At 41.3% G+C, this 19,664-nt stretch overlaps 8 protein-coding genes across 8 annotated transcripts; 5 read left to right on the plus strand and 3 right to left on the minus strand.

Moving 5' to 3' along the window:
• Positions 1–76: 76 nt before the first annotated feature.
• On the minus strand, positions 77–3,169 carry SAMD00019534_114200 (hypothetical protein; the record flags this gene model as incomplete). Its single annotated transcript, XM_012893424.1, has 3 exons — positions 77–570; positions 646–2,212; positions 2,306–3,169. The coding sequence occupies 3 exons, from the start codon at positions 3,167–3,169 to the stop codon at positions 77–79; spliced, it is 2,925 nt and encodes a 974-aa protein (XP_012748878.1).
• Positions 3,170–4,926: 1,757 nt separating this feature from the next.
• SAMD00019534_114210 (hypothetical protein) lies at positions 4,927–5,190 on the plus strand (the record flags this gene model as incomplete). The annotated part of the gene is made up of 1 exon (XM_012893425.1): positions 4,927–5,190. One exon carries the CDS (start codon positions 4,927–4,929, stop codon positions 5,188–5,190), a length of 264 nt encoding a protein of 87 aa, XP_012748879.1.
• Positions 5,191–7,077: 1,887 nt separating this feature from the next.
• On the plus strand, positions 7,078–7,779 carry SAMD00019534_114220 (hypothetical protein; the record flags this gene model as incomplete). Its single annotated transcript, XM_012893426.1, has 3 exons — positions 7,078–7,280; positions 7,344–7,488; positions 7,558–7,779. The coding sequence occupies 3 exons, from the start codon at positions 7,078–7,080 to the stop codon at positions 7,777–7,779; spliced, it is 570 nt and encodes a 189-aa protein (XP_012748880.1).
• A 1,204-nt stretch (positions 7,780–8,983) lies between these two features.
• On the plus strand, positions 8,984–9,706 carry SAMD00019534_114230 (hypothetical protein; the record flags this gene model as incomplete). The annotated part of the gene is made up of 3 exons (XM_012893427.1): positions 8,984–9,170; positions 9,218–9,305; positions 9,391–9,706. Coding segments are annotated over 3 exons (591 nt in total), but the record flags the coding sequence as incomplete, so codon positions are not given.
• A 167-nt stretch (positions 9,707–9,873) lies between these two features.
• SAMD00019534_114240 (hypothetical protein) lies at positions 9,874–11,554 on the minus strand (the record flags this gene model as incomplete). The annotated part of the gene is made up of 2 exons (XM_012893428.1): positions 9,874–11,399; positions 11,494–11,554. The coding sequence occupies 2 exons, from the start codon at positions 11,552–11,554 to the stop codon at positions 9,874–9,876; spliced, it is 1,587 nt and encodes a 528-aa protein (XP_012748882.1).
• Positions 11,555–12,277: 723 nt separating this feature from the next.
• SAMD00019534_114250 (hypothetical protein) lies at positions 12,278–13,718 on the plus strand (the record flags this gene model as incomplete). The annotated part of the gene is made up of 5 exons (XM_012893429.1): positions 12,278–12,817; positions 12,893–13,098; positions 13,175–13,409; positions 13,496–13,624; positions 13,707–13,718. Coding segments are annotated over 5 exons (1,122 nt in total), but the record flags the coding sequence as incomplete, so codon positions are not given.
• Positions 13,719–14,174: 456 nt separating this feature from the next.
• Positions 14,175–15,418, minus strand: SAMD00019534_114260 (hypothetical protein; the record flags this gene model as incomplete). The annotated part of the gene is made up of 4 exons (XM_012893430.1): positions 14,175–14,366; positions 14,444–14,588; positions 14,694–14,968; positions 15,035–15,418. 4 exons carry the CDS (start codon positions 15,416–15,418, stop codon positions 14,175–14,177), a joined length of 996 nt encoding a protein of 331 aa, XP_012748884.1.
• Positions 15,419–16,925: 1,507 nt separating this feature from the next.
• On the plus strand, positions 16,926–19,002 carry SAMD00019534_114270 (hypothetical protein; the record flags this gene model as incomplete). Its single annotated transcript, XM_012893431.1, has 5 exons — positions 16,926–17,285; positions 17,373–17,558; positions 17,631–18,190; positions 18,255–18,557; positions 18,633–19,002. The coding sequence occupies 5 exons, from the start codon at positions 16,926–16,928 to the stop codon at positions 19,000–19,002; spliced, it is 1,779 nt and encodes a 592-aa protein (XP_012748885.1).
• Positions 19,003–19,664: the final 662 nt, after the last annotated feature.

A 19,664-nucleotide genomic window follows, 5' to 3' on the forward strand; every position in this document is an offset into this window, starting at 1 on the left:
CGCAAACACGAATATATATTATATTTACATTAAAACAATGAATAACCATGGCCTTGGCCCTGGCTTGAGACATATATTATTTTTGCATTGATATAGATGGCAGGACATGGCTGAGCGAGATGGTCCTGTTTCCAATGTAGATGGGATCGTGCACTACCATTGAGAGTGATGTCAGGGTACCAAATAGTGATCGTTGATTCAGGTGTGTGATCAATTGAGATAGGTCTTGGGCTAGTGATCCATTAATCTGACTCTTGATCACTGATCTCAAATCATTCAGTTTGATTGATAATGATGTGATGGTTGTTGGACAATGTGGAAGTATGTCGACCACCCTGTATAGATCGGGAATATCCAATGTCAACTTGAATAATTTGGATTGATTGTGTTGATACATTAGACCAAGTCTGTCTTTGGATTCTGGAATATCTTGACTCAATTTCTTGTTGGGGATCTTGATGAGCAGGTTGTCAATCAATGTACATTCGAATGGAGGCAATGGTAACAAGTCAGAGGTGAGGAACAGGGGCAACTCAAGGAAGTACATCTCCTTTGGGAATATTGGCGAATCTAAATTTGAACGATGAAGGGTACAATTGTATCCATGGAAGTGTAGTCTAGTGGTGATGTCCAGATGATCATTACCATGTTCCTCGTGGATTGTTGCTGGACATGGGTCGAGAGTGATGTTTGTGTGATAGTCGATCAGTTTGAGATGTGGCCGGTCATCACAAACATATTTGTTGTACATTGACTTTAGCAGAGTTTTGAATGTGTATTGGCGGAGTTTGTAATATTGCTTGCGATCAGTTGAATCTTTGAGTAGCAACTTGATCAGTTTGAGATTGTAGCGTTGTGTAAAGACACACTCGACAAAACTGATCCGCTGGAGATTGGGCGCATTGACCATGATGAATGATGGGCGGTGTTCATGTTCATAGTCTGAATTCCAATGATTTGTTGTGAATGGCACCGACAAATGGACCAGGCGGTCAAGACATCGTGGAAGATGTTGTGTTGGGATGTAAACCAACTCCATTGCATTCATTCGAGGGGGTGTGTCTGTGAAGAGACAGAACTTCGATCCAAAATATGAGAGTGGCGCGCAGAGTTTGATTGGAAGTGAATGATGAGTGATGGTCATTGAGCACACACGGTGGAATTGCGTGTTGACTGTGGACAATGACACCAACCATGCTTGGTCCAACTTGTCATCAATGTATCCAATTATACACTCTTGAACAATCTTGTTGATTATGATCAATGGGAGAGTGGACATGGATATGGATGCGCCTCTACAAGGGTGTGCCTTGTTGTAGTCAATCAATAACACCTGGGATCTCTTGAACTCCTTGAAGAGTCTCCGTTGCTCAATGAACACTTCATCATGATGGTCGAGCGTATCCAACAGGATGTGTTTGGTTCGTTTGAAGTTGAAACCAAGTGTCTGCATGCAGTACAGATACTTGAGTAGATGGAACACTGGGACTGTCCCAGCGTGTGAGAGTTGATCTCTCAATGTATTGGCAGCCATGATCATTGTGATTGATGATTTGCGTGATTTGCCAACTCTACAGTTTTTATGGCAATCCATCGCCACATCAATGTATTGTATCCATATATCGCTTGGATTTTGGAATGAGTTGATGAATGCTGACACAGACACAACAACGTTTGAGTTCGATGACAATGATGAACGTGCCATGATGCCAAGGATATCCACTACATGAACACTGTCAATCATTGATCGTTGCTGGAACTTGGTGATCAGATCAAAGTTTGCCACCAACTCATTGTGGCACCGAAGGAAATAGTTCAATTCAGTTTGGATTACTGATTGATGTTTGTCGATGATTGAATCAATATCAATATCACAGTCGTCATGTTGTTGTTGATTGTCACCTTTGTGACTGATGAGGTATGACATGCCAAGGTGGAGGTTCTTGATGTTGCCCGTGGCTTCAAACACTCTGATCATGCCTCGAGCAATCATATCATTGTATGATTGTATGGATATGTAGTGGTAGTACACAGTGGCATTGTCAAAGTTATAAATTATATTTAGATATTTGATCAGTGATTGCGATATCTCTTGACCAGACGTCTTGTAACAGCTTGTGATCCCATCCAACATAAACAATGTTTGAATATCAGAGTGATTCCTGAATCTTGTTAAAATCCAACTACGTGTTTCATAATCATCCTCAAAGATCTGAATCGTGTCGTGTGATTGATTGATTTGGCGACAGTGAGTGAGTGAGTGAGTGATTGGAATAGTTCCTTGATTGATTAGTGTATCACTTACCTTGATGAACGAAGATCCCATTCGTTTGATCATTGTGTTGGTGTCTTCTTTTGGAAGTGATCGTCGGATGTAAGTGGCAAAGTATGGTTCGATTGATCGGAGATGTGTTAGGAACACCTGGAATGTGAGGATCAGACTGAGGCAATTGCCGTTCTCCAAGAGTGTTGATACCTGTTGTTGTATATCATCATTGTTCACCTCCATCACAATGTCCAACACATCTCTTAGCGATCTGACTACATCTACACCATCCAGCCGGTGTAATTGAGCGTATATTTTGTCACCAAGAGTTGCAATGATGAATGATTGAATGAGATGTTTGTGATTGATAAGCAACTTTGATTGAGTCTTGTCGTGTATCACTGCCAAATAGAATAGCCTTGCCGCAGAGTCACGTGAAGGTGATATACACTGTGTTGTGATGAACCATCGATCGATCCTCTCTTCCAATCGCGAGTGTCCAAATGTCGATGACACACTATGGTAAGCATTGATCAAATCTGATTGATATCTCTTATAATTGTTCTTATCATCAACAAAGAGAGTGATCAAAAGGTTTGAATATTGATCGATCAATGACTCGACCTTGGGTTTATCAGATCCATACGCCTCAATGATTGCGTTGATGAATGCAGGAGTGAAGAGGAATGATAGGCGTCGCATTGCCCACTCATAGTTTGTCGTTGCAATAGCCAATAATGATGATGTAATGTCATAAGGAGTGATCTTCAATCCAGGCAATGTTGCCAGTTGTACAACATTGATGATTCTGAAACGATCATGATGAGTACATGTCGTTACAAATGTGATGGCCTCCAACATATCAATGATCACTGATCTTAGCTGTGGCACATCATTGAACATCTTCAAGATATTAGTTAGCATCAATCAATCAAACAATTTGATCAATCAAGTTCTCACTCACTTACTCTTGATAGTGATGGCAATGCATTTATGATGTCAACAGTTGAATGAAGCTGAGAGAGTAGATGATGATCGCTGTTTGGGACAAAGAAGGTATCTTTAATATCTTTGTAAACAATACGAGGACGTTGTTTGATATACTCATTCCATTCAATCACCTCTTCATCTAAAGGTATAATACATCTTTTGTTATAATTATTCTTAAAATGATAATAATGATTATAATCAACTTCTTCATTATTATCATCATTGTCGTCGTCATCATCTACTTCACTACCATCATCATTATTATCACTATTATCACTATTACTACTACTTCTTATATAACTAAATTCATAGCAGGATGGTTCTTCATCAATATCTTCATCAAAAGATGACATTGTTATACTAATACTTGATGAATAATTGAATGGATGAATGTATGACTAGTCTTGCGAAGTTTAGTTGACATCAACCAATCACAAAGTACTCCCAACTTTCAATTTACGGTTCACCCATTTGTTTCAGGTAAATTCAAAAATATCTTAAGCTTCTGTTCAATGGCAATCACAATCCAAATATCTTGACAAGATCGATCATTATAAAAATATCATCAACAAATAATTCAACAGATAATATATATATATATATATTTAAGATATGAATGAAATACGAAGATCATCTGGAGAGCAACAATAAAGATCTTCGTCATGGGCAATCAACAACTCCAAACTAAGAGAGATAATAGAGAATAATGAACCCACTACTACAGTCGAGAGCTTCTACCAATATTACTTATTCTCAGATATCATGACTGTCATAACTCAGCTGGCAGATGTATGTATCATTGATCAATCACTCTATCACTTTTTGGAATCATACCAATCATTCACATTCACTCACTCAAACACTCAATCACTCACTGGAGCCATTCCTATCACTTCCACACTTATGATAAATCATTTATTCACATACCCAATCACTGACACCATTTATAGATGTTCCAGAAACATATATTTATTCGGCCATTTATCAAAAAGGTATTACAAACAATCAAGTTGGGCACATCTTCTGCATTTTCACGATTTGGCGTCAATGTGAATGAGATTGAGGCAAACCTTAGGTGTACGAATGTCAGTGTAATTGATGTCGCGGCAGCATTTATATCAATTGGGACAATAGATGTTGATTGTATCCCTGATGGTCCATTCCTTTTCCATCCTCCAATACTTGGACAACTCATCCAGGCTATCGGTGAGGATGGTGATCAGTTGGATAGACTGTTCGTCGCCTATCTCAACCACTTCATAATGTTGATGGGGCATGACAGAGTGACCCAAGACAAGAATTGGAATGAACTTGTCGATGCATATCAATGTTTGATCGCCAAATTTGGTCGAAACAAAGTTGATCAATATTTGGATCACTGGATGGTGACATCGTCTTCATCAGATATGAAGAACAGACAATCATACATACTGTTATCGTCAAAACGAGAGGACAGGCGACAATGCCAACTCTGAGATCTCAGAGTCAATCGACAAAATGGTATGACGTTGGAGAGGATCTATCACAGTCTTTTCCTAACACAAACTGCAGCAAATACAGCCATTTACAACAATAACTGGAGAAACACCAAGTTGGATCACTTTTACACAAATATCAACAATAACAGGTTAATGCAATATGATTATTATTTGAACCTTAACGATGATTACATGGCACTGCGATGGATCCTCAAAGACTCATCACTATTGACACCAAGAATCCACAACAGGAATTGGTGTTGGATTGAGGAGTTTGGCGACGGCACCTCCAACTTCAACAAGGACAACGCTATCACTGGTATTGATCTCAACCTTGGTGAACAGAAATGGGATTTCATTGGTTTCCTAAGCGAAAATACCAACTTGACACATCAATCAACTGTGGTGTGCAAACGTAAGCTGGTCATCACACCTAATGGCCTTGTTTTGGTGTAAATAAAGGCCAAGCATGATTTAATTGGAGATTGCTCCAATTAAATCTATGTTAGTTAATATAAATGGGATACTCAAAAGCAATGTGCATAAAGACATTGTTTGTCAATCTTGTTTTTCCAGCTGATGGGGAGAACCCTCCTGTTGACAAAAGAATTTCTGTACCAATAAATGTTGATTTCGTTCCAGACCAAATAATTGTCAAGTCATATGAAGTTATGTACAGAGGTGATACCACCAATCTTATTCAGGTACGATCTAATTTAATTCCTGACAACATTTTGTGTTGTAGCACTGAGCAGATATGTTTCCTTTCCCCTAACTACAAGTTCTTGAASAAAGCAGGAAGATACATTCAAGGAAATTATTATTTTGAGTGTGTAAATGAGAAAGGAGGTCGAGTTAAAGAGGCGGTTGCTGTTACAATTGCTATAGAGTTTGTCAAGTAGGGGGACAACAATAGTATTACCTAAATAATATAGATGATCAAGCTACAWACWATAAATGACGTAGAGGTAGAGCCAATCAAACTACCAAAACAACCAAAGAACATTAAAGGATCCAAACTATTCAACCAGGTCTACGCCAACATATTGATATGCGCGCCCAAGAACAGTGGTAAGACTGTGACTATCAAGAAGATAATTGATGAGTGTGCAGGCAAGAACACCAAGGTGATAATATTCTGCGCCACTGTAAACAATGATCTCAGTTGGGTGGCCATCCAGGATGACATGACCAAACGTGGGATTGACTTTAAAACATTTACAAGTATCAAGGATGGTAAGGTAAATTTATTGGATGAATTTATTTCTTCATTACAACAACCGGCTAGTCCTCAAGTTGCTCATGGCGATCCCAACAAAATGCCATTGAGAGACTCTTCTGTCCCAATGATCAAGTCTTATCCTCTGATCGGGCCATACGCTCTGCCACCTCCAAAAGAACCTGCCAAGCCCAAGTATGTTGCTCCAGAATATATTATTATTTTTGATGACCTAAGCAACGAGCTAAAGGATCCATCAATACCCAAGTTGATGAAGATCCACAGGCATTTCAGTTCTAAAATTATTATTAGCCCCCAATCATGGAAGGACAATGCTGCGTCAATACGCAAAGGTAACCTGGATTACGTATTATTGTTCAAAAATATCAACGACGACACACAAAAGATAATATATGATGAGTTGTCTTTGACTATTGGCCACGCTCCAGGCCACACTCACAGACCAGGATTACATCAATCATAAGCAACTCTATCAAACATTCAAGAGTGATCAATCACTCATTGATATCAGATTCAACGACACCACTGATCATCATGATCACAAACATCCTACGTCATCACTCACAACATTGGTACTCAATCATATTGTGGAATTGGCAATATTGCTACATGTTGGAGATTCCACCCTTGCTCCCGTGGCGCATCAGACTTGGTTGGTGTCATTGGCCACGGTGTCCACACACTTCCACAAGGCATGACTTTGACCAACAAGCCAATAGCGTCAATCAGACTACTAGGTTTTGTGGACATTGGTGCCAAGTTCTGCCTGTTCAAACAACCTCCTTTACATCTCTTTGGCACCGAGATCATTCATGTGCCAGATGAGCACCAACTACAAAGTCTAAATCGTTTGGAATCCTTGACAATCCTATTCGATATTCGTGATAATATGGTCAACTCTATGGATCCGGATTTAACATCAGGCGGCTCATACCTTATGATGACGGTGGCAATGCCCAACCTCAAGAATGTTCGCTTCACCCAGGTGAGCAGGATATATGATCTACTTCCTAGATCTAAAAAGTAAAGGCGATATTCCAGCATATGGTTCAATAGTATGCGAACAAACTGTTCAAACTACTGAAGCTAATTGCGACAGGATGATGTTTGAATCACTCTACAATGGTATAATGAAGAGTAATGAGTCATTATCATTACAATCAATTGGATGTTCATCGTTCTCGACATATAATCCATTCAAAGATGTCATGCCATCTGCTCACAAGACATATCATGTTGACCTTACAGTCGAGACAATGAGGGATTACACTATAGCAGAGCAAGAGGATCAGCAACTGCAACAACTGTAACAACTCAATCACATAACATCAATACGTATTGGACCAAACTACATACCAATTCTATCCAGACTCACAAGTCATCTAGTTAGACTGCACATTGTATTAGATGACAACAACAACAATATTGATGTTGGTACGATTGAACTTCAAGAGTTCTATGACAATGCGATCAATCTAAGATCGTTGACATTGTCCATTCCCAACATTGCGATGGTTAGTCAACTACTTCCAACATTAACTAAACGATCATCATCATCATCGATCACCTCATTGACAATTCAGATCAATGACATTGATATTACAATTGCATCATATATCAAAGGTGAACTACAACAGAACATAACAAAGATTGGAACGACACTTCATCATCTCCAACAAGACATATTCAAACATGTAGAACACATTAGAATTCACATGATACAAGGAGGTGTCATCATACCATTCAGCAGACGTCTACTATCCACCATTACAACAATGTTGGGAACATGTGTAGTCATGAACTAGGACTGGAGTTGGAAGAATGGAATGAATGAATGGAATGAACTTCCAACAAGGTGATAAATATATTAATTAAAATCAAACAATTGACTTTTTTGGAGTTTGTTCCACAACAACAAGTGTGTGAAATGAAGTTGAGTTGTTGATGGAGGTTTGTTGGTCTCATGATCCATTCATTCACATCTTCATCATTGTTGTATTATAATTAAATAGATATAGAATTATATTTATATAATAAATCAGATATTTATATACATATATATATTTATCAACTATATAATCACTAGTCTAACACATACAATATAATATATATATAATCATATAATATTTAATATTTAATCAACCCAAACAACAGATATATCAATCAATTAATCAAAGAAAGAAAGAAATAATGTCAAAAGTTTACATTGGACAACTTGCATTTGATGCACGCGAGAGAGACTTGGAGCAACACTTTGACCGATATGGCAGAATCACGAACATCCAACTCAAGAGAGGATTCGCCTTTATCGTATGATCTCCTCAAACAAAACATGAACGCTTTGATTAGCGTCCCTGTGCACCACCCCCCACGTCACGCATCGCAACACAACCAACCACTCTGTAAGCGTCGGCGACGAGTCGTTCATTCACTCGCTCGCTCGTATGCTCTATTGCTCTGTCTGTCAAAGTTGAACAAAGGTCGCTCGCTGCGCTGGTTACTGGTTGGTTAGAATGAACCAAAAGTATGGATGAACTGGTGTGTCCCAGAGTCCAAAGCTGCTGGGTTGATCCCGTGTGCGCCGAATGCCCCGAGGTATCTGCGATTGAACTCCCCCACTGACAGGCTGACTGACTGAACGGACTGACTGATGAACCGACGGACTAATGACGAACAAAGTCGGCTGCGACTTGGACTTGGACTAGGAGAACCATCGAACGCGCGCTCACGTTAGAGCTCACCAGCTTGTGTCACTCACCTTTCTGTCTCTGTGTCTTGCTGCTCGCCCTCTCTGCTTTCTCTGCTGATGCTCGATGCTCGGTGCTAGGTTGCTCGGTGCTCGGTGCTTAATAGGGTCCCTCTCATACACCATCAACAACAACAACAACTGCAATGCGCGCGCGTTAATCAAACGACAACGACGATGACGACGACGACGAACGAACGACGACGAACCAACGTTGGCACGAACAACCAAAACTGATAATCCCTTGCGCGCCGCTCTGTTAGGAATTCGCACACAAGGAAGCTGCAGACAATGCCATTGATGGCAGCAACAGAACCAACTTCCTAGGTAGATCGATTGTCGTCGAGAAGAGCAGCTCTGCAACCAGACGTCCAGTGCCAGGCGAAGGCAAGTGCTTCCACTGCCAGCAAGAGGGTCACTGGGCCAAGGAATGTCCCGACCGTGAGGGAGGTGGCGGCGGTGGTGATGGCGGTGGACGTGGTGGACGCGGTGGCCACAGAGAAGGAGGAAGAGACGGCGGAAGAGACGGAGGAAGAGACAGAGACGGAGGAAGAGATGGAAGAGTCCACCCCTACAGCCGCGGAGGTGGCGACAGGGACAGAGACTACAGAAGTAGAAGGTAAGGCATACCATCCACTCTCGCTGACACATCCATACTTACTAACAACAATAACAACAGAGATAGATCAAGATCGAGATCAAGAGATAGAAGGTCTCGCTCCCGCTCTAGATCCAGAGAGAACAGGTCATCGTTCAGAGTCGCCAGTGGTGGCAGTGGCGGTGACAAGTCCAAGGGAGCAGATAGGGAGAGATCCAGGGATAGGGAGAGATCAAAGTCTTTGGAGCGCTCCACCAGATCCGGTGATGCCGGAGACAGAGCAAGATCCAGAGACAGAGACGGCTCCCCAGCACCCCGCACCAGAGAGAGAGATAGATCCCCAGGTTTCAGCACCAATGGCGGTGCCAGCATTGCCAACAATGGTACACACTAATCTTGCAGTAGTCCTACTACACTACTGCCTTTCCGTCCCCCCCTTGCCCATCATGATGTGGCGACTTCCAGTTGCCCACAGGGGCAACTCTCCGCGCTCAAGCAAACAAACAAACGCTGGCGTACAAAACAAAATACATCTCCTCTCTCATTTTTAATCTTTTAAAAGAAGCTGTAGTCCTTGGCTGGCTTGTTGGCGTAGTACTTTGAGGTATACTTGCCAGTTGGTGGGGAAGCTGGCGCAGCTGGAAGTGTTCGAGGTGGCGAAGCTGGCGAGGCTGGAAGTGTTTGGAAAGGAGGTGGTGGAGGTGGTGGTGGCAAAGGAGTTGGTTGAATATCCATTGTCCAGCCCATGAGGAATGGCTCTGTGGACATGGTTGGAGGAGGAGGAGGAAGAGTATACTCCCTGCTGGCGTTAAGCATCGACAACAGATTGTCTAGATCTACATCGGCGCTGTCCTGGTACTGCTTATATATGACAGCTTGATCGTTGGCGGCATGCTTGTCTCCCATGAACGAGCCGTACGAGTTTGAGAAGCTGTCCCTGTCGTTCCCACCATCACACTCGCTCTGCACCAGGGCGATGGTCCCATTGGCGACCAACCTGTCGACGACGAGACTGGCATCGACCACGACTCGCTCTTTGAAAGAGCCCTTGGATATGGCGGTCAGTGACACGGCCTGCTCCTTATTGTTGGTGTACTGCATGTTGATGATGGTCATCATCGTGTGGCAGTGCTTGATGAGGTCGGCATCGATCTTCTTGTGCGTGAAGTAGAACGAGGATGAGTTGGGCGCTGATGGACGCGCCGACTGGCAAACCACACACAGGATGAGATCGCCTGCGTCGGCCAGCGTCGATAAGATCGGTCTGATATCCGATGGTTTAGACAATGTACAGAATGGAGAGATGGCACTCAACAAGGCCTTGCGCGTCTTGGGGAGGTTCGTTCGATCGTTGGGATTCTTATGTCTTCGCTCCAGCCATTGCTCCACATTCTTGGTAACCTTGCCAACATCCTGCTCTGTGCCAGGGCGTCCAGCGCCACCATCATCTTGTTGTTTCTTTGGCTTCAGCTTCTTGGTCGCTGAGCCGAATGTAGACGCCTTGGAAGGCGTGGACTTGGATGGAGTGCCCATCCTCCTGGCGCTGGTGCTGGTCAGCACGGGGGAGGTGCGACTGATGCTGCCATCGGCACCGCCCTCTCCACCACCATTCGCCAGATGTTCCTCCTGCTGCATTTGATGTGAGTCGAATCGCATTCCAATGTCAAAGCAATTAAAGAGTGGCATTGTCTCTTCCTGGGGAGTGATCAGAGAGAACACCTTGCAGCTGGCATCGATATAGTCTTCAGAGTGAACATAGACACGATCGGGTACGATTGAGATTAGATAGTGGATCAGCTCGTCGCGGTACCGTTTGGAGCCTTCGGCTGGCTTGAGCTGCAGCACTATCCTGCCATCGCCCTCCTTGACAAACCTGTGCTTGTGGTATGAGTAGTCGACCTTGCGTTCACCGATGCCACATTGACAGCGCGGAGCAAACTTTGCCTTCATCACAACTACCACAACCGTCTCCTTCTCATCAGCAATTGTTCCAAACAGCAACTGATGTAGCAACTCATTACAAGCGAGTCCAGTATAACTTTGCAAGTCCACAACAAACACATATTTACAATCTGCGAACACTATATTCATTGATTGAATGAGCGAGGGATCGAAGTTAGTTACATTCATTCAATCATTCAATCATTCAATCATTCAATCATTATCCAAACATACCTGACTTTGACAACTTTGTGTCGATTGGCAATACGATGCCTTGTGGTCTTTTCTTCACCATCCTTGTTGTTGTTTGTTATTGTGTTGTTGACTTTAGAAGTATTACTACTACAACACCTGATATATGTATATAATGTATGAATATATATATTAATAATAAAGATGAAGATCAATCAATGTGATGATGATGTCATGTATCATGTACCTCATTAATTAAAATTTCTGTGTTTGTTTGAATTCAAACGTCAAAGTATCTTGATGTTGGGGTAGTGTTGGAGGTTCGATGGATTTAAGTCAAAAACAACCATGGTTTGATCCAAACAAATATTAATGGAATACTAGTACAGATAACAAACATCATCATATATATGTAGATATTAATAATAGATAACTAATAATTATTAGTTTATGGGATAGATGGGATAATACCCACCAACGACAATCAAATTTGAATGAGCGGGATGATGATCATAGTGAACAATTTCAAATTCAAATCTTGGTTATCCCCCATTTTTTTTTAATTTTTTTTTAATTATGAATCAGTGAGTGGAAGAACAAACAACCCACTCTCACTTCCAAAGTGCTCCAACACATCGCACTAACTCTAACACACTCACACTTCACTCCTGCGCGCCAACACATTGCTAAAGAGAGTGAGAGTGAAATAGAGAGTGACAACCAAAACTACGATCATCTAGATAACATACACATATACATATATATATAAGATATATTATACATACATAGTGTACTTAATCAATCAAATCAATCAATCAATCAAAATATGAGTGAACAAAAAGATAATATCATAGAGGAGTCTGTGATGGCAGATAGTAATATACAGAGTGCAGTGGAGACAGTCAATGCTACCACTGCCACACAGGTCGAGAGCAATGCGAACAACAGTCTCGAGGTCTCAATCGACACGCCTTCAAACACGACCAACGCAGCAGCCACAAACACCACGTCATCAACAACATCATCATCGACAGACAGTAACAACAACAGCACTACTACTTCTTCTACTACCGCCACAAACACTGAGGCTTCGAGCAACCCTGATCAGCCTCCATCGACACCGCTGGCCGACACAACCAGCGCACCAACCACTGGCTCTGAGCATCATACGGCACCCGCTCGCTTCACCTCTGTCAAGGACATTGGTGTGTCGTACGAGAAGAACCCAAGGTACCGCAGGACCATGGAGGATGAGCACGTGATCATCGATAACTATGGAGGCAACCCAGATCAAGGCTTCTACGCCATCTACGACGGCCACGGTGGACGTGGTGCCGTTGAGTTCACCGCAAAGACACTGCACAAGGTATGTTTGGGTTTGATCATTCAGTTTGATTGATTGATTGAATGAGATGGTCTAACTTATCAATCAACTATATAGAACTTGTTGGAGGAGTTGAACAACAACCCAGAGGGTGACATATTAGAGTTGATCAGGAGCAGCTACTTGACAACAGACACGCAGATGGCCACTGAGCCAATCCAGTTCTCTGGTACAACCACCATCACTGCCTTCATCCGCAAGAATGCCAACAATGAGAGACAACTGTACATTGCCAATGCTGGTGATGCTCGTTCAGTGATTTGGTATGTATATTAAGTGTTACTTCAATCAATCAATCAATCATCGTTATCTAACTCAATCAATCAATCATTCATGTAGCCAAAACGGAGTCGCTGAGAGACTATCAAAGGATCATAAGGGATCGGACCAAGAAGAGATCAAGCGTATTTCAGAGGCTGGTGGATTTGTAGTTAATAATCGTGTCAATGGTATACTGGCAGTGACTCGCTCGCTTGGTGATCACTCCATGAAGGAGTACGTCGTCGGTGATCCATTCCTACGCTCCGTCCAACTCGATCAAACTTATACCCATTTAATATTAGCCTGTGATGGTGTAAGTACTATATACTACATGTAATACACTCAATCAATCAATCACTAACTCACTCGATCAATCAATCAATCATTCTTTACACTTAGCTTTGGGATGTCATCAATGATCAAGAGGCCATTGACCTGATTATCAATGAGACCGAAGCACAGAAGATGAGTGATAAGCTGTTATATCAGGCTCTGAGAAAGGGAAGCACTGACAACATTAGTATATTGGTAAGTCGTCATCATGCAAGTAGTAACATGGTCTACGAGTACATCTCAAACTGACGCATTGTCCACTCTCCAACAATAACAGGTTATCATTTTGTAAGAGTGAGTTAGTGATGAAGGCAGGCAAGCAAGGAGACACGGACCAAGAAGAAGAAGAACACAACAACAACAAGAAGAAGAGGAAGAAGAGGAAGACATTGAAGAAAGACTGTCAAGTGATGTGATGTGATGTGAGAGAGAGAGTTGGATGGAATGGAATGAAGGAGAGAGGCTGCCATCAAGCCATGTATTTAGACAGGAGTTGACTCCAATACCTCTGACAATGACGAAGACCATTGGAGAGAATGCATTATATATATATAAATCGATCACCTAGCAACAACAAACAACAACAACATCATCATCTGATCACGATCATGAATGAATGAGGGATACTGATACAAGGGAAGGGAGGATACAAGCTTGGCTTGGACGCGTATGCAAGGTTGGAATCCAACATGGATGTCCAGGAGTACATGTGGCGCGCCAACTAAACTGACTAAACTTATTATTATTATTGTTGTGTAGATGGAGCCGTATTTGACTTGGACGACGATGATGATGATGAGGCATTCTTCTTGAGGACAAAGGTCTTTAAGAGAATGTTGACAATCTTCTCTGGTATATAGAATATAGGTATCTGTTTGGGTAATGGTCCCTTCTTCACTATCTTGATTGGTTTGGCAACAACTGACATTATGATGAACTTGAGTTGGAGATGATGGTGTTAGTCATGGACGGGGATGGATTGATGAATGGATGAAGATGGATATAAGAACATACCATTGGATACAATAGAGCAAAGATTGCATTACCAATGAGCACTGGGAAGAAGAATGATGTAAGAGTGAAGACGGCACCATAACCAAACATATATGCCCAATGTGATTCAAAGTATGTTAGACGCTGCATCAATGTCCAGCGACCTCTAAGTATCCATTTATWAACTAATGTTGAGTGTAATGGTAAGGGTAAGGGTTAGGGTAAGGGTTGGACCATGTGTGGCGAGGACGATGATGGAGAGGCGACTTACTCAAAGCACCAGAATGAGTATAACCAGGTGACAAGTACAAAGTTGATGAGTGATGTATAGGGTATGAATGCAATGACCACTGATAGAAGGAGGAATACTCCAAACATGATGTTACGATAGATCTCATCCACGATGCCAGACAACAGACGATTGACTGATGTTGGTCCGCCAGTATTCTTGAAGCCTGTTATACGGAATGCCTCGGCGGCAATCTCTGTATACCATCTAGAGTTCAATACCATACTGAATATATACACGGGATAGACCCAGAGTAACTATAGTTGAAGGTATTAGTATGAATGAATGAATGATTGAATGATTGAATGAATGAATGAACTTACACAATATATCATTGAGAAGATATTGGATAGGATTGGGAACTGTTGAAGAAGGTACTCAAGGGTAGGATCGACCCAATAGAGGTAGACAAGGTATGAACCCAAGAAGATGATACCATTAAGTAGTATGCAGTTATAATATAACTTCTTCAAAGTCTTTGAATGTAACAATATCTTGAATGCCAATGGTACTTTGAATGAATCTCTTACACCATATCCAATGACCTTTATCATCTCTATCAATTGTCCAATTGTATCATATTCCGTCGATGGTGACATTGATGATGTTGACGAAGTAATAGTTGATGATGATATCGTGCTACTTGTGTCAGAGTCATTGTCCATCACTCGTGATGTCAAAGGTGATGATGTATCAATATCAGACATATTATTATGTACTCTATCTCTATGTCTAACTCTAACTCTAACTCTATCTCTATCTCTAACTTTGATGAGCTGATCTCAACAGACGTGTTTGCTCACACGTCACACCTTTTCAAACCCAGCAACTCAACAAAACAATTTCCAAGTCGATCACAAACACACAAGTTCATTCTAACTTTGAATGACAAGTCAGTCACATCAACAAATAATAATAATAATAATATTATCCATCATAAGATATTTAGATATTACTTAACAAAAGTAAACAATTAAGTTGATCGTCCGGAAGCAATGCCGTGCCGAAAGACAGGCAGCAAAGGGGCTAATCATCATGTGATTGATGGGGACGGACGAGTCGCACATAAACAACCCAAGATGGTAAGCGGTGGGTGCATTGTCGGTGTCAGGGTATTTTGGATGAACGGACCACTTAAATAAATATAATAACCCTGGGATCAACAACAAATAGGTAGGCGAATAGTTTTGAGTCGTGTACAGTATGGTGTCGAGTGCTCGCGAGTCAATCACAACATTAAGTCTTTGATAAAGTTATAACTTTTGTCGTCATTTGATTAATCCAAAAAACATTAATAAATCAAATTTTGCATTGTTTAGCATGGTTATTGTGGGGCATGGTGTGTTTGGGAGTGTGTGGTCTTGTGTCCTCTTGCGCACTGCATGATTCTCATCCCATCTTGCAAGTAAACACACTAACTCTCACACTTCCCACCACCTCACCATCCATCAACAAGATAGAGAGAGAGAACAAGGACAACCCAACCAGCCTTCATTCAATTTCATTTCACTATCATTCACACACATACTACAGACATAGACATACACATATAACAACGAGTTATTCATTCATTCATACTCTTAATAATATAAGATTGAATTGTTGAACTTTGTGAGACAGGGCAATACAAACAACATAAACTAAACAGCGGCAGACATACTTGCCAACAACAGAGGATATCGATATATATCATGTCGTACGTATAATATTCTATACAATAAGACAAGATCAACAACAGGATATAATATTGTTATTATTATTATGGCATCAACATAATCAACAAAATCAGCAACAGCTATTCACAGGGCGATCACATGATAATTATTATGAATGATTTGGATTGATTGATCGATCAACAACAGCAATGACATTACCATACCAACCCTCTATATTTCATTTCCTCATCTCTCTAATACAACTTCTATCTCCTCTCTATTACTCTTTTTCTCATTTCTCCATTTCTATTTCGGTCTCTCACTTTCTACCTTTCTCTTTCTCTTTTCCCTCCCTCCCTCCTCTTACCTCTTACCTCTTCTCTCTCCTCTCTCCTTCTCTATCTCTCTCTTCTTCTTTCCTCTCTATTTATGGTTGTTTGTCAAAACCTGTTGATGATGATCTCTCCTCCCTCCCCTACCTTCCCTTCCCTCCCTCCAATCCATCCTACAACCTACTCCCCGATTATTATTCTTTCGACCATGACAACTACTATACAGTATGGCAGATATAATGTCGAACAAAAGAGTACTGGAATACCAGTCTGACAACGATTATGTTCAGAGTAAATCCAAGAAACAAAGGAATACACCACTGTCGGCACCATCCAAGGTGGTCCATCTGCGCAACCTGCCAATGGATTGCACCGAGCCTGAGATCATCGCGCTTGCCAGTCCATTCGGCCACGTCGAGCACATCCTGATACTCAAGGGCAAGGGTCAGGCATTTATCCAAATGGCCGAACTCAACAATGCCTCTGCCTTTGTTCAATTCTACAGCAACATCCAAGGAGTAATTCGAACCAAAGATTTCTTTGTCCAATTCTCCACAAGAGATGAGATAACATCACATTCATCAATCGTATGAACTTCGTCACACTGACCATCACAATGATCACGACCATGTCCATGACCTAACATCACTCAATCAATCAATCAATCATCACAGGAAACACCAAACAATATACTACTCACGACCATCACCAATATATTATATCCAGTCACAATTGATATGTTGTATCAATTGTTTTCAAAGTATGGCAGTATACTCAAGATACTGATATTCTCCAAACAAGGTAACTTCCAGAGTCTAATTCAACTATCGACGACAGAGGCAGCGATTGCCGCAAAGAGAGTATGTATATTAATTGATTGATTGGCAATTATATTTGATTGATTAATGACTAACTTAAACAAATAATTATAGGATCTGGAAGGACAGAATATATATAATGGATGTTGTAATTTGAAGATACAATATTCATCATTAACAAGTTTGAGGATAAAGTATAATAATGATAAGAGTAGGGATTTTACCAATCCATCACTGCCAGTTGGTAATGCATTGATCTCGAATCCAATTGGCTTTGGTATACCATCAATGACAACACCTGTTATGCAACCTCTACCACAACAACAACAACAACAACAGATACTACAACAACAACAACAACAACCTCTACCACAACAACAACAACACAATATCCAAATCCAACAACAATCACAACAACAATCACAACAACAACAAACACCTATGCCAATGGTTACACAACAGATGATGGTACCTCAGGTAGCAGCACCAAACATGGCCATGTTTCCACAAGTTGCAACAAACACTGTACTGATAGTTGGTGGTCTGCCCGAGACTGATGTATCACCAGACGACCTCTACACTCTCTTTGGTGTCTATGGCGATCCCTTGCGAGTCAAGATAATGTTCAACAAGAAGGACACTGCACTGATTCAAATGAACCTGCCACAACAAGCGTATGTACCTCATTACATATCATATCATCATCAAACATCTACCTAACATAGATCAATCAATTAGTGACCTTGCCATTCAATATTTAAACAACATTCCATTCAAGGGTCATACGATAAGGGTCAATCCATCGAAACACACTAATGTATCACTTCCAAAGACAGGCGACGCTCAGAGTGAACTGACAAAGGATTATACAGGCTCGGTTACACATCGTTTCAAGATGCCTGGCTCCAAGAACTACCTGAACATCCATCCACCCTCCACAACGCTTCACCTTTCCAATCTCCCACAAGACCCTGACATCGAAGACCAAGTACGCGATCTATTCTCCAATTATGGACACGTAAAGACATTCAACCTATTCCAGTATGTATCCAATCACTGTTGATGAATGAACAATCATTGATGAGGTAACTGACATGTCACTCATTCATACTTTAGGAGTAACTCTAAAATGGCATTGATCGAGATGGGTACTCTGGAAGAATCGATTAATAGTTTGGTGGCCTTGCATGGACATACACTGGACGATCACACGATAAAGGTGTCATTTGCCAAGACATCCTTGAGAGCTGGACATCCAATTAGTGCACATCATGGTAGCAGCAACAACAACAACATTCACAACAACAGTAGTAGTCATCATAATAGTAGTAGTCATAATAGTCATAGCAATGGTCATAATAATTATGGTCATGGTTACAAGTCCTCCTCTTCTTCCTCCTCTTCTTCCTCATCATCTTCCTCACCTCCATCTTCATCATCATCATCAGCATCATCAGCTGCCTCGCCTGCCAGTGTTGGCAAGTAAGTGAAGCAACAACATTCAACCAACAACCAACTACAACATCACCAAGCCTACCTAGCTTGCTCTCTCAATTCTCCCGCCACTTGGAAGGTTTTAACCAAGTGTTATAATATATTATGTTATAATTATTATTAATTAATTAGTCCACTCATTGTTTCCACTAATCAACCAATCAATCACAATCAATCAATCAATCAAAATGAGTGGTAGGTGGTTCCATTGACATGATTAACCAGACAACACAACACCATCATATCCTTTCGAATTGAGGATGATGTCATTGGGGAGGTTAATGACATTGTTATTGTTAATGGGCATACTTATTCGTTGCCATCAGTCCAGTCCAATCAGTACTCCCATCCACCAAACTACCATAATGATGATTGATTTGCCCGAAAGATTGATTGAGGAACATGTGGACAATACATCATTCCACAAAGTTAAATCTCGGTTCCATGGCATATCCTCTCGTAATCAACATCATGTTGAGTAACACAACCTCAGTGGTAGGTAGTAGTTGAAGTAGTAGCTATACAATCACTTCGTCACAGCACATCTAAACTGTTGACAACGACTTGTCCAATCATTGATCATATCATGGTACGGGTACGGGTACGGATACATCTGTGTGATTGATGTGCCGGTGCTACTTATAGGAAGCAACA

Source organism: Acytostelium subglobosum (assembly GCF_000787575.1).
Source record: "Acytostelium subglobosum LB1 DNA, scaffold: scaffold32, whole genome shotgun sequence".
Taxonomy (NCBI): domain Eukaryota; phylum Evosea; class Eumycetozoa; order Acytosteliales; family Acytosteliaceae; genus Acytostelium; species Acytostelium subglobosum.